Raw genomic sequence first — 14733 nt, 5'->3', positions numbered from 1 at the left:
GAGATGAGTAGCCTGGTAGTAGCTGAGAAAACTAAGAGTTCCTCTGAATGCTTGATGCTCAAAGGAAAGACACCAGTGAACCTGGTAGATTGAAACAGAATCATTGACTGGCCATTCTCTACTGATGTTTCCGTGGAATTCATCGTACATTTTTTACCAAATGAAAATGTACAAGAAAGAGTTCAAAAATTCATACTTTCCTTACACAAATATGAAGTTTTCTGATTCTATTATTATCCTAACCAATTATTGTTTATTAGAAGATCCTAAATAGGAAGAGGTAAAATCAAGTACATTCAACATAATCCACAAAAACATGGGTATGATTATAAGATCAGAAGGAAAAGGAAGGAAGAATACATATGGTTAGGAATGTTCCATGTCACACAGAGAGAAGAGCATACAATGTCCTTCTGTTCCACTATTTCCTAAATAAAGTAAACTGGTGGCTGACTTGGGCCATATCACTAGTGTGAGATTTCCTTCATATTTCTCTCTGGTCACTATTAGAGCAATGTGCTTGCTATCCTTCTGTGTAGAAGGTAGTCATGTTTTTCCTAAGACAGTATTTCATTCAGAGTCATTAGCTTTGCTAGCATCCATAATTTAACTATTTCATCCTTAGTTCATACTGGGGAGAATGAACATATGTCAAGCACATAGTGTTAACTTTTAGGACTATTTAAGTTTTTTGTTAATCTCTCAGTTTTCCTTTAGTTTCTTCATCTTATTTATTTACAGCAACTATTGAGAATATACACATTTATTTTTATTTATTTTTGTTCATTCATTACCTTATTACTTTATGCCAGTTCTCATTTATGAATCATTTTCTTTTACTTAAACATAATATTGTCAAATTAACTTATTAGTTATTAAAACCTGGATTGCACAAAGCTGAAATCCATTTGGCCAGATGGAAACTTGTGTATTTTATAAATATCAGATAGAATTTACTATATTGTTTTAAGCTTGCAAATATTTACTCGTGGCTATTTATATCAGACAGTCAGTATATATTGGCTCTAGCTAAAAACTTTCTTTAAGTGGAAGTAGCTTTGATGATTTAAATGTGAGCTTCCATTGTTTATGGTATGAAGATGACAAGGCACTCGATTGACACGTGCAGTTCTTTTTGACATGTTTTTTCTTGATGTTTTCATTGCAACTTTCAAAATATTCTTTTATTTTCTGGGCAAATCTGACTATACAACTTGCAGGCAAAGCTCTTTCCAGGAAACGTTTTGAACAAGATTAGTTAGATCAAAAAACCCACTTTAGGACAATGTATTTTCCATGCAAGTGTCTGTTTCTCACCATCAACATGATGTATCTCATAATTACAGTGACTTTCATTTGACTCATCTCAATTAACAAAATCATAAATTAGATGGAAAATAGGAACCAATGCATCTGTTGACTTCCTCAGAGTCACACACTGAAGCAGATAAACTGGAAAAGGCAGCTCAGGCTGACAAGCGACACTCAGGACCACCACTCCCCACCTTGGGAATGTCACTGCTACCAGCAGGAAGAAGCCCGGGCTACTCATTAGGACTCAAGAAAGGCCGGTGCAATGTACCCCATGGCTGAAGGCTCATGTGCTACCTCCAGGAGCAGCATTAGAAGGGACCTACCCCCTCCGCAGGACACGGAGCACTCAGAGCGCATGATGGCCCAAGTGTAGCTGGGCTGGGCAGGGGGTTGCTTCTCGGCCCCCAAGCGAGGCATGGAGTATTCCCAGGCAACACCTGGGTTCCTTCCCTGAAACAGCAGCTACAAAATAAGAAAGGGGAAAAATAAAACAAATTAATGCAAAACCAGCAAATACATGCTAACGTGCTTTAGACTACTTAAAATAACAATAAATCAACAAAAAGTTTATGATGATGATAAAATAAATTCAGACTATCATCCAAACTTTACATAAAATTTTGGAACAGGAATAACCCTCCCATCTAGATTCAAGCTCACGTAAAAAAAAGTCTAGACTTTGTACCCTTCTCCTTACAGTTAGTGTATGCCTACATGTAAAACTTCAAACACTTTTGCAGCTTAGAAAAAGCATTTTTAGGTTATCATTTTTTTTATTGATACATAATAGATACACATATATTGGGGGTACATGTGATAATCTGATACAGCCTAACAAGAGCATTTGACTATCTCCCTTGGTGTTTCTTTGGGATCCTCTGCAAATCCCCACATCTGAGCAAATCAGACAGAGAGACCTACAAAGCGTCATCACACTTCCTGGTGAGTTCAGATAACCCAGGACATTTCAACAGCAATAGATATGATCCATGCCTGACCAAAGTTAAGTTAGAGGACTTTCTACTGGGAGAGATGAAGGAGACTTTTGCCTACTGGCAGGGACCCGTTAAGTCTGCGGGAAAAGGTGTTTTATCAGTAAAGGAGATCACTGAGTCATAGTTTAGGGCATGGAATGGGTTTGGGACTCTACATTTCCTAGCTTGAAACCCAATCATATGGACCAGCCACCATTCCTCTCATAAATGTATTAGATCCTTGAATCTTGGTTAGAAGACTTTTCTAGAAAACTCACCATAACCTGTTGACATAAATCCCATGCCTGCACCTGAGAGTCATGGCAACCTGATACGATGCTCATGTATACCAAGATCTCACCCTCCCCTGAGCACCCTGGCCCCATGCTCCACCCTCTGCCTGATGACACAGCTCCAGTCTCAGTGGTGCTGATGTTGTGGGACAGGTATAAGCCCAGGACAGGGGGTTGCACTGCAAGGTCATTGAGATACTCTCCAGCCCTGACATTCTGATCCTCTGCAACTCTTCTTCCATTAAGAACAGTTTCCTAACAAGCCCCACTTATTTTCAACCCGGAGGCATCTCTCTTTCTCTCTGATTGTTAAAGCTAAAAGCCTTAGATGGTGGGAGACATGATCAAGGAAAGAATTCAGGATAAATATGTTTAGAAAGGGGTAGAATGAAAGAGTTCAGGGGCAGGACAGGAGATGGAAGTAGGACCTGTGGAGATGCAGCAGTTGCTCCACCTAAACCACACCCCGACTGCCAGGGGAGGCATCTCCCAGGAAGACACAAGAGGATGAAATAGGACAGCCAGTCCCAGGGAACAAGTGGGAGTATCCAGGTGGCTGTACCTCCATAGCAACGTGTAGGTCGATGGGGCAACTTTTGAACCAAGAACCTTCTTTCAACTGTGCACAGAAACATAGCAAGGTGGGGAGTTAGAATGTCCACTGCCCACCACTGCCATCTGCACAGTTGCATGTGATAGATGGTGTTGTCAAAATCTGACTATATTTTGCAAGCCTCTGCATTCATGAGTAAAGAGAACTGCTCGGTTCAGGAGGTGAACCACCCACTGGACACTGGGTTGATGTGACTGCAGAGCTGTGGCCAGCCAAGGTCAATGCTGTGACACAGGCAGGTCATCACACAGCAAGGGGCTTCGCCTCTGGGCTCTCTTCTCCTGTTGCCACAGAACACAGCAGAAATGCTGATCCCACCCCAGACACAGGCGAAGTCAGAGCCCACCTCCCTCCCTCAACAGTGGCCACTTCTCACAGCTGTCGAGCTTATAGGACAGAAGAAGACTTCTGCAAACATCTACTGCTAAAACCCCCAAATGGGAACACAGGTGAGCACTTAAATACAAATGTAATCATACACCAAAATGTGAATGATGATAAAAACAAGTCTGCTGCCCCATTCCAGCTATGGATAGATCACTCTTTTTTATAACTGTTTACATTCTTCTTAAAATTATGCCAACAGCCATGAATTTACACAAATACCAGAACACCCCCAAAATCTAAGCCCAAAAACCAAGAGGCTGGACTTTACCTCCACAATCAGTGTTTCATTGGTTGGTCCAGCAGCGATTAAGTTCTCGGGCTCATTATAGGACCGTCTGTAGTCGAAAGTAGTGCCTGAAAATTTGTACCGGCCGGGCCAGTCCACGGTCCAGTGCCCATTCAAGTAGTACCTTCTGAGGGCATTGCACACAGAAATGTAGGAGGTAGAGACATTCATTTCATAGATGCGGATACTCCGGGCTCCAGAAGGAATGGTGACCATGTGATAATACTCTAGATAAAGGAAATGGGGAAGATACAGCTTGTCGTTCCATAAGGCAGAATCTCTAAGCAACCCCAGTCCTCAGTAAACAAAACCTGAGAATCCACATTTGGAACTGGGGGAAGATGTGTTCTGGTGACCAGTCACCTTAGAACCATACCCGACTGCTTTTTATTAATAGGAGCAGAGCTCCTGTGATGTTCACTCTTCTTAAGAACAATTTTATTTCAAATAACTTAGCAACCACTTCCAATCAAAGCAAGAGGCTTGAGAAGCCAAGCGCTAGCTGAGGCAGGAAGTGAGGCAGTGGAAGGTAGGCCTGCTGTTTTCACTGTCGCCTCAAGCTCCTCTGCTAGGAAGCCTCAGTCACAATCTTCTTTGCCCAAGGCTTGCAGGCACCTCTAAAGTACTCACGGTTGGTGTGGTGGTGCTTGGAGTAGAGACCCCTGTGAATTGTGCAGGCTGAGTTATTCCCGTTACACACCCCACAGACATCTTCAACAGCATCAGATCCAAGGACATTGTCACATCCAACTCTCTGGAGGGCCCACGAGGTCACATGTCATTCATGAAAGAAAGGACAACACAGCAATACTGTCACCAATCTCACACAAGAAACCTCTTCCCCACTAGAGTTGAAAATTTCACCAACGTAGGGTAGTTAACAAATATTTATTGGATACCTAATATGTGCACAGCGGGGCTACAGTGTTACCCTTCAAAAATGTAGGAAGCTTTTAAAATGTGAATCGTCACCTGTCCTCTTTAGTATTGTTACACAAGTGGCCCTAAATTAAATCTATAGGTTGTCATGTTGGAGTGATGGGTGAATTTCAGACTGACCTAAAGGGCTTAGTGCAATGACAAGCAATGTGTCTACACAAGGTTCTAACAAAATATGCCATTGTGGGCTTTAATTGTCTCACGCAATGACAGAGAAGGAGCAGATGACACACAGAAATTCTCCTCAGTAGTAATTACATAAAGGGCATATTTATTCACTTCCTTAGAATTTTAGGAGCTCTTTAAAATTTATCTGATGTTCGTTTGTATTACACTTTCTAACAAAGAGAATAGGCTCTATATGTCAAAAAAAGAAATCCACTCAGAAGCAAAATAACTACAATTCTTGGCTTGAAATTCACAGGGCCAGATGTATTTCAGAACTTAGAGTGTTTTTTTAATTTCAGAAAGGTAATAGATGTTATGTATGTAATGCATATGAGAATCCCACAAGGCCCTAGGTGGCATCCCATAATTAACTCATGAATGTTTCCATAGTAAAGCCCTATATATTTACAGTAAGTGAGATAAATAAAACCAATCAATAGTCTCATATCAGTTCAGGAAAGGCTTTGCCACCAAACAAATTCAGGTCCCCCCCCCCATTTTCACAGCTTTTTGGATTTCAGAGTTACAAATAAGGGATTATGACACTGTATCATTAAGAAACCTAAATACAATAAAATAATGAACACATCAATTAACAATTAGACAAAATTGAGGACTGTACAGCTGAGGTACAATGAAAGAGATCTTAATGGAATCATCCAGCCTAACTCTTATGTATTAAAAATGATTATACTAAGGATCTCAGTAGATGACTGAACTTTACCATGGTCGATAATTTAGGGGAAGTGAGAACTAGAAAAGATGTTTTTGGACTCCATAAGATATGCAGATTGAGTAACTTCTTCATTTGAAACCCCATTGTCTACATGCAATGTATTTGATCTGCTAACACCTTTGCTTGGTTTATAATAACATTTTTTCCACCCCTTCCCTCTGCCAGTCAGGGTAAGGGTAACATCAGTCACTTATGTTCATTTAGCCGCCGACACTTCCCCAGCTTGTCTCCTGCATCCCTGTCCGCCTGCCCTCCTCAGCGAATGTGTAGCTGCTGTATGTTGCTGAGGCCTCTGTCTGAGTTGCAAAGTGGCCCAGGCTCTCACCCAGCCCTGCTTCACTGACTCTCCACACTACTGCCCACAAACCGCAACCGAATCCTGTGGCCCCACTGTTCTCAGACTCAATACTTGCTCTATGTACATGGGCACAGGATCCCCATCCAGCCTTGGAGATGGCCTTGAAGACTCTCTTCTCACCCCAACCCTTCCCACAGCTTCCCCCAGTCCCCCACTTTCCCTCTGGGCATTCTGATGACTGAATCAGCTACTAGCAACCCATGCATCTGGCACCACCATGTCCCCTCTCTATTTTCCTGACATCCCTCTTCCAACTCATCCTTTCAGATCTAGCTTGGATGTGGATGTTCCCTTCTCCTAGGAGACCCACAAATGTCCCAGACCCACATCTAAGACAGAATGGGCCCCTCCCTCTACTTATGCTCTGCACACACTTCCACTGCTGCAAAGCAGCGTGTCATCAATGTGTTCTTCTGACTTTCTCCCCACTGGGCTGTGACTTAGAGGGAAAGGCTTGTCTTATACGCCCGGTCTTTCTAGCCTCTACCGGATGCCTGACACAAAGCAGACTGTCTGGAATCATTTGTTGAATGAATGAAGGATCATGATTACCTCACATATCCCATCTATACAAACATTACGGCTATCCTCCGAGCATGGAGTCCCATCTTTGACTTTATTTGACAAAGAAAAGAAGAAATCAAATCCTTCTGCGATACAGTAGAGTTTGCATAAGTCCTGATCTTAAAAAGAAATACACACACAAACACAAATAAGAAAAATACTTAAGCTCTGATCATTTTGCTCTGAATTTTAGATAGACTTTCTTTCTTCCCCCATAAAATAACTCCCACACAATAATACATTACAATGGCATTTTTAATGGTTGGCTCATTATGTTTTGTTTTATTTCTTTAAATTTATTTATTGCTTCACTATTAAATTTTACTCTACAGTGTCCTTTAAGACCTTTGATTTTTATACAGTGTTTGGCACATAGTAGGCATTCAATAAATATTTGTTGGCTACAACATTAATGCTTTACTGTTTCACTAGTATCATTAACTACTACCTTGTAGAAATGCAAAAAATATCACTACCATTTTGTAGTAATACACAAAATTCTTACAGATAAAATGTAATAAAAGAATCAAAAACATCACTGAATTTCTTAATGCATTTGGTAAAATACATGAAAATCAAACTAATAAAAGAGTAACTTAGATGAAATCTCTTGAGAACAATGTTTTCTACAAATATAATAAATTGTTTTAAAATATTGGTACCTAGAGAAATAGGAAGTTTACTTCCTTCCTAAATAATCCATTTCAAGGTTTTTTGGTTTATACTTAATATGAACTTTTTTTTGAAACCATTTTGCCCCTTTTGTTCTCTTCTTGGTGAAAAAGGAGACAATTAATGATGAACGTTTTGTCTGTCTTAGAAATTTTTATAGGCCCGAGATTCATCTACAGGTATTTTCCTTATCATTCAAGATAAAAGGCCCAACTGAATAATTCTAAGAATGAAATTCAGTGTGTGCTTCCATGATGAATGAGCTTATTCACTGAAGACTGGCAGTCAGGAGGAACGCACACACATTTTTGAACCACGATTTCAAAGTTCATTCTACCTTTCTCTCCTCCCTAGTGGCCTGTACCACACTGGCTTCATTCGTACAGACTTAGGAGTAAAGGGACAAGCAAACATGCTTCGGGGAAATTATTTGTAATTTCCTTTCAGAATTTTCTAACTGCATGAACCCGACACCGTGAAAACACTGTATACACTGAGATGATGAATGTGAATGTCAGATGGGACATCTCACTTGTCTACGTCCAAAGGGCTTCTGTCATTTTTTCAGGCAATGTTCCCAGTTTCAAGCAATAAGATGATTAGGTTTTCTTTGAATTTCTCCTTAATTATGCCACTTGAGCTACTGACTTTAAGTTATTTTAATCATGAAAACACACTTATTTCTTTCCCAGTGGGGAGTAAATTCTTACACATGCCACAAATAAACTTCTTGGTTTATAGTTATAGATCAATACTTTCTGAACATGGTATGCTTCAAAATTATTCCATTTTCTAAAATATACTGAAATTTCTCTTTCGTTCTTTGACAATTATAAGTATTCAATGGGTAACTTGCTTATAGCAACAACTACTGTAATTCTTAATTCATCAACTACTGTAATTCTTAATTCAAAAACATACTGATTCAGTTTCCACACAGGATCTATCTTGTATTTTTTATCACTTCTTTGATGAGTTTTATTGTACTATGCACACGCTTTCTATCTGGTGTGTTGATTTCTGACCTCACAGCTGGTCAAGTTTAGATAAGAGGTCATGACAGTGGGGCTGGCAAAATAAAACCAACCTCCAGAAGAGAATATGCAACCCTCACCTCCCAGAGCGATATCTGGTTTATTTGTGCACCACACTCTCAATCATGTACTTCCTTAAAAAGTAAAGGTAGTAAAGCACAAGGCTATTACCCGAAAGCAGTTTGAGATTTACCTTCCACTTGAGTGTAAGGCTTCCACTTGTAGTGCCGGCCTCTGAATCGTCTGCTGTTGTGCTCCGCACACTGAGCGGCGCGGAAGTCAACACTGTCCCGGGGACATTTCTGACTGTTGCAGAGCTTCAGAGTGCGAGTGGAGCCCTCACAAAACTTCCCTCCATGCGACGGCCTGGAATGTGTATTTTGAAGTCAGAATTTTCATATTTTAGTAGCTAACTAAATTATTTCAAATTAGGCTTATTGGAGAGATGAATCTAAGAGTGTTAGAGTGGGTACTTAGGGAAAGTGGATTTCTTTTTTTTCTGAGAGAGCCTCACTCTGTTGCCCAGGCTGGAGTGCAGTGGCACAATCTCAGCTCACTGCAACCTCCACCTCCTGGGTTCAAGTGATTCTCCCGCTTCAGCCTCTCAAGTAGCTGGGACTACAGGCATGTGCCACCATGCCCAGCTAATTCTTCTATTTTTAAAAATTAGGCTTATTGGAGAGATGAAGCTAAGAGTGTTCGAGTGGATAATTAGGAAAAAAGTGGATTTCTCTCTTTTTTTTTTTTTTTTTTGAGATGGAGTCTCGCTCTGTCACCCAGACAGGCTGGAGTGCAGTGGCGCGATCTCAGCTCACTGCAACCGCTGTCTCCCAGGTTCAAATGATTCTCCTGCCTCAGCCTCCCGAGTAGCTGGGACTACAGGTATGCGCCACCACGCTCAGCTAATTTTTGTATTTTTACTAGAGACAAAGTTTCACCATGTTGGCCAGGATGGTCTCGATCTCTTGACTCCGTGATCCGCCCACCTCGGCCTCCCAAAGAGCTGGGATTAGAGGCGGGATCCACTGCACCCAGCTGGAAAAGTGGATTTCCAAGAAGTCGAGAACACATTCTTGCACACGAATGGTGAGGCTGTGCTCCCTTTTCCATTGAGTGAATCCTTTACAAGAGCGGCAGGGCAGGCGTGCCTGTCCTTGTTCCTCTCCGGGCCCAGCGCCTCTGCAGTGGTGAGGCAGGGTGGGCAGCTGTCCTCACCCTGCACAGGGAGGGGCTGACTGAGGAGGACCACACTTTCCCAGGATAGCACATGTGAGAGAATGTGGAACTCAGAGGGAAGTTCAATGACTTTGCTTTCCAGACCAAAATTTCTTTCCACCACCAGTCTTCTGGTGACAAGGCCAGGACCCAAAGACCAATACCAAAGAACCAGTCACCTTTGCTGGTTGGCACTGACAGCTCACCCTAGAGAATTTGCATGTAAACACTGGTAAGTGCAGGCAGCCCAAGGGGTACGGCGGAGGGTGGGGAGCTCATGCTTTAAAGATGGTATTGAAACAAGAAGCCAAATGACACATCTTAAATAAGCTTAAGGGCAAAGGCAGACCTAAAAAACACCAGTCAGAATGGCTACTACTAAACTGTTAAAAGATAACAGGTGCTGGTGAGGTTGTGGAGAAAAAGGAACACTTATACACTTTGGTAGGAGCGTAAGTTAATTCAACCATTGTGGAAGAGTATGTGGCAATTACTCAAAAACCTAAAAAAGAAATACCATTTAACCCAGCAATCCCATTACTGAATATATATCCAAAGGAATATAAATCATCCTACCATAAAGACACAGGCATGTGAATGTTCGTTGCAGCACCATTCACAATAGCGAAGACATGGAATCAACCTAAATGCCCATCAATGTTAGACCAGATAATGAAAATGTGGTACATATACACCATGGAATACTATGCAGCCATAAAAAAGGAAGAGATCATGTTGTTTGCAGTGGCACATACACACCATGGAATACTACGCAGCCATAAAAAAGAAAGAGATCATGTTGTTTGCAGGAACATGGATGGAGCCTGGAGGCTATTATCCTTAATAAACTAACGAAGGGACAGAAAACCAAATACGGCATGTTCTCACTTATAAGGCAGAGCTGAATGATGAGAACACAAGGACATATAAAGCAGAACAATACACACTGCAGCCTGTTGGAAGGTGGAGGGTGGGAGGAAGAAGAGGACTACAAAAAATAACTAATGAATACTAGGTTTAATCCCTGGGCGATGAAATAATCTGCACAACACACACCCATGACACAAGTTTACCTATGTAACAAACCTGTACTCTATCCCTGAATTTAAAATGAAAGTTAGATTAAAAAAATAAAAAATCAAAGCCTCTTTACTTCCCCACATTGGTGATGCTCCTCACATTCATTCTTACTTCTTACAGAAGCTGGAAATTAAACCACTTGCTGTGAAGAGAAATATATTTGATGGAAAACTAAAAATTTGTTTTTTTCTGCATACAAAAATTGTTCTTATTGATCTTATTTATTTGTGTTCTATATACTTTTCTTACGATTTATTTGTTTTAATCAGATCCTGGGTATGTCAAGTAAATGTGATTAAAATCCAATTCCTGAATATTACTGTTGGTGCTGTTATTTTTTGCTGTGGTCAGGTAGTTAGAAGCATCTTAAGTTATAGCACAGAGAGGTAATTAAGAAATGCTTGAGTGAAATACCTTTCCTACTCAGTGCTTCTTACAATCATATGCGTAGCACAGACTTACTATTAAGAGCTGAGACCAGGTGTGATGGCTCATGCCCATGATCCCAGCACTTTGGGAGGTCAAGGCAGGTGGATTACCTGAGGTCAGGAGTTCGAGAACAGACTGACCAACATGGTAAAACCATGTTTCTACTAAAAATACAAAAATTAGCAGGGCGGGTGGTGGCACCTGTAGTCCCAGCTACTCGGGAGGCTGAGGCAGGAGAATAGCTTGAACCTGGGAGGCAGAGGTTGCAGTGAGCCAAGATCACACCACTGTACTCCAGCCAGGGTGACAGAGCAAGACTCCATCTCAGAAAAAAAAAGAGAGAGAGAGAGAGCTGAGACACAGGCATACTGCGTGGAGGGTTGACGGCATGGAACTGAGACACAGGCATACTGCTTGGAGGGTTGACGGCATGGAACTGAGACACAGGCATACTGCGTGGAGGGTTGATGGCATGGAACTGAGACACAGGCATACTGCGTGGAGGGTTGACGGCATGGAAATTGTCGTTTGTACGGAAGGAGGTCAAGGCATACTTACTTGGGGTTGGTGCAGAGGCGACTCCGGTGAGACACTCCCCCTCCGCAGGTCCTGGAGCACGGGGACCAAGAAGACCAGTCTGACCAGTGGCCATGGGTGGGCTTGGGGCCTTCATCACCATATTTCACACACTGTCCTCCCCGGCACCACTAAAATTTTCAACATAAATAAGTTGACTTGACTCAGACAGATAGGTAGATGGGTTCATCTCACCACTGCTGTAAGGCTGAGTAGTGGGAAATTTTGCAAATGATGCAGATGTTAGCCTCCCTACCCTCAAGTAGCCCCTAATATAAATATTGTACATTCAAGGTTGCTTTTTTTTCCTTTCCAAACCTAGCATCCTCCTATAAATTCACATACAGGGAAGATGAATAGAAAAATCATTTTCAAGTGTCTGATCTCCTGGAAACTTAACACATTTAATGAAGGAGTGTTATCTGAACACTCAGTCTCACTGTTTAACTCCTAAGTCAGCCAACTCTGACCTGTCCTGAAAACAAGGTGCTTTTCACATCTCATGTTCAGAACAGAGAGAGTCTCAGGTAGGAAAGCACAGCTGGGGGCTCTGCATGGCTCAACACCTTGTCATTTCAGGCCAGTGCTCTGTGTTTTCACCCCAAAGCACCTGGGCTCAGAGCCTTGGGACGATTAACCGATGCCACGTTAGAGGTCACGCAGCTTCCAGGTCGATGAAGCAATCCTTGTGGAATTTCATCTCTCCCCACAAAGGCTGGAGATGTTATCTGTTCCCCTTTCTCCAGAGAAGTGCTCATTCGTTTTAATTCATGCTAAATTCCACGTAGCAAATTCACGGCACCACATATCAGTGCTATGCACTATTTAACATGGTGTCCAACAGTGGTGGTTCCCTGGGTGGTTTGGTGCGGATTTCTAAGATCTTAAAGGTCCAGACTGTCTGTTGGGAGGAAGAAGGAAGATGTTTGTCCCTTGTCCTGGCCCCGGTGGAGTGAGAAGAACTTGGCCTGTGGGCTGGGGAGACCTGAAGTCAAGTTCCTTTTTACCTCCAAGATTAGAGCCACTAGATTTGTACTGAGAGAGAGAGAGAGAGAGAGAGAGAGAGAGGCTACTTTCACAGGAGGAAAGTAATACTTCTATTATTAAATGATGTATTAGGGTAACACATATCAAGACACTGATATTTGACCAGTGTTGCCACATACTATAGCAGTTTAAATGGCTCCATTTAATGCTATTTAAGTAAGAACAATTCAATTTAAAAACAAGAAATTCTGAGGAGTAAAGCCTCATCCATTCAGTTCTTCAATTATTTTCTTTAAGCACAACAACATCATCTTTTCCACCCCTACCTGCCCTCCCCCCAGGTGTAGAACAAAGTCCACTGTCTTAGGCTCAAGGAGAAGCCCATTGCCGGGAATAGGCTCCTACTCTTGGACAGCCTCCAACAGGCGCGGGGACAGGAGTGAGATTGCACTGGTTGTGCAGAGAGGAAGGAGCTGCCAGGTGTGTGCTACTTGTCATTGTTGTTTATTTTTTTCCCTTTCTTAAAACCATCTGATCATAACTTTCTAATGCAGGAGACATGAAACATGAAAACAGAATTTCAGTAGGTTGAATGACTCTGAAAATATTTCTGGGAAAATCTGTCTTGGTTCGAAGATGAACAGGATTTGAAGCCCCAGAATGAGGTCAGGTTAGTGGAAGACAGGAGTGCTGTCTCGAAAGCAGGATGTTTATCAAAGAACCACTGTTTTTTACCAGGAATCTGTGAGCAAACTCAATGTACATCATAACATCGTTGTTGATTTACTTTGCTGTTGTTACTTGGCGAAGTTCACAGACTCAGAAAGGGGTACTGGCATGGTAATAGCTTTCACTCTTCTGTTTTTGTAAAAAGCTTATTTTTTAATGAAAGATTTAAAGATGCACACAAGTAGAGGAAATAGCACAGGAGTCCTTGAAACCTGCAGTCCTGCCTCAACATTTATTAACTCATGTCCAGCCTCATTTCACCTAAATGCCCGTCCACTTTCTCTCTCCCAACACTGACTCCCTGACTTGAAATCATTTCTTCAAAGCTCTTTCACTAAGGGTTCCCCAAATTAAGAACTTTAAAAAACATAACCACAACACCATTGTCATACCTAGAAACCTACAATCATTCCTTAATATCATCAAATGTCTAGTAAGTGTTCAAAATTCCAATTTGGTGTTTTTATTTTTTCTTTCAGTTAACACAGAATCACAATCAAAACACAGTTCATTTATTGCATTCAGCTGACATGCTCCTCATGTCTCTCTCCACATTCGAACTCTCTCTTGACGTTCTCTTTTTCCTGAATTCACGTGATAAAGGAATGGATCTGTTTGTTGGGAGTTTCCCGTACTCTGGATCTTGCCGGCTGCGTCTCTGCATGCCATTGAACATGTCCCTGGGTTCCTTAGATCTGTTTCAATCAGGCAATTGGATCCAAGGCATTGGTAAGGTTCAGAGTTGGATTTCCGGCAAGACTGAACCATTGATGGCTTTATGTATATGCACACAGAATGCCCTGTAAGGCCTCCAGCGTTGGTGTTAGAATGCTTCAGTGTTCAGGGAATATAGGCTGACTTGCAAAGGTCCCCCGCTTCCCAAATAATGCTTTTAGCAGCCATTAACAATCATTTCCTAGATCCTTTATATCTTTGAGTGTTGCAAGACTAATAATATTCTAATATTTTTCTTTTTCATGATTGTCTGAATTACTTCTCTTAAGGAAAAACAACCTTCATCAAATACCTCGGTACCCTGAGTTTGCGATTGTACAGGAAAACCATGATGCTTTTCTCTAAAAGATAAAGAAAAATATGCTATTGTCATATGTTTCTTTTGGAAATGTTGCTTGAGCTTCCTCTTGACAGGAGCCAGGCATCTTTGGAAGGCTTCTAGCTTTCTGACTCAGCGAGGTATCCCAGGCTCATCTTGTACATTCCTTGTGTGGGGAACGGGTGCTTGGTGTTAAAAAAAAAATCAGCACTCACTGAGACAAAAGATGTCTTAGCAAGGCTAGTTTACTTTCTGCAGAAAGGGTACACTTGCCAGCAGTTTTGCCACCAGAGTACACCGAACAAAGGATACAGGGTCATTTATA

The 14733-nt window shown here is 41.7% G+C and overlaps 1 protein-coding gene across 1 annotated transcript in view; it reads right to left on the bottom strand.

Moving 5' to 3' along the window:
- Positions 1–1551: 1551 nt before the first annotated feature.
- LOC108522363 (A disintegrin and metalloproteinase with thrombospondin motifs 16) overlaps positions 1552–14733 on the bottom strand; it is a 110430-nt gene continuing 97248 nt past the window's right edge. The window contains exons 12-17 of the mRNA XM_017862513.1: positions 11621–11769; positions 8532–8704; positions 6621–6751; positions 4498–4621; positions 3850–4094; positions 1552–1776 (exon numbers count right to left, since the gene is read on the bottom strand). Coding sequence (XP_017718002.1) covers positions 1552–1776; positions 3850–4094; positions 4498–4621; positions 6621–6751; positions 8532–8704; positions 11621–11769 — 1047 coding nt within the window. The remainder of the gene's footprint in view (positions 1777–3849; positions 4095–4497; positions 4622–6620; positions 6752–8531; positions 8705–11620; positions 11770–14733) is intronic.

Source organism: Rhinopithecus bieti, unplaced genomic scaffold (assembly GCF_001698545.2).
Source record: "Rhinopithecus bieti isolate Rb0 unplaced genomic scaffold, ASM169854v2 scaffold_64799, whole genome shotgun sequence".
Lineage (NCBI taxonomy): Eukaryota > Metazoa > Chordata > Mammalia > Primates > Cercopithecidae > Rhinopithecus > Rhinopithecus bieti.
Note: the sequence above shows the minus strand (reverse complement) of the source record. Positions and strands in the feature narration are given on the sequence as shown.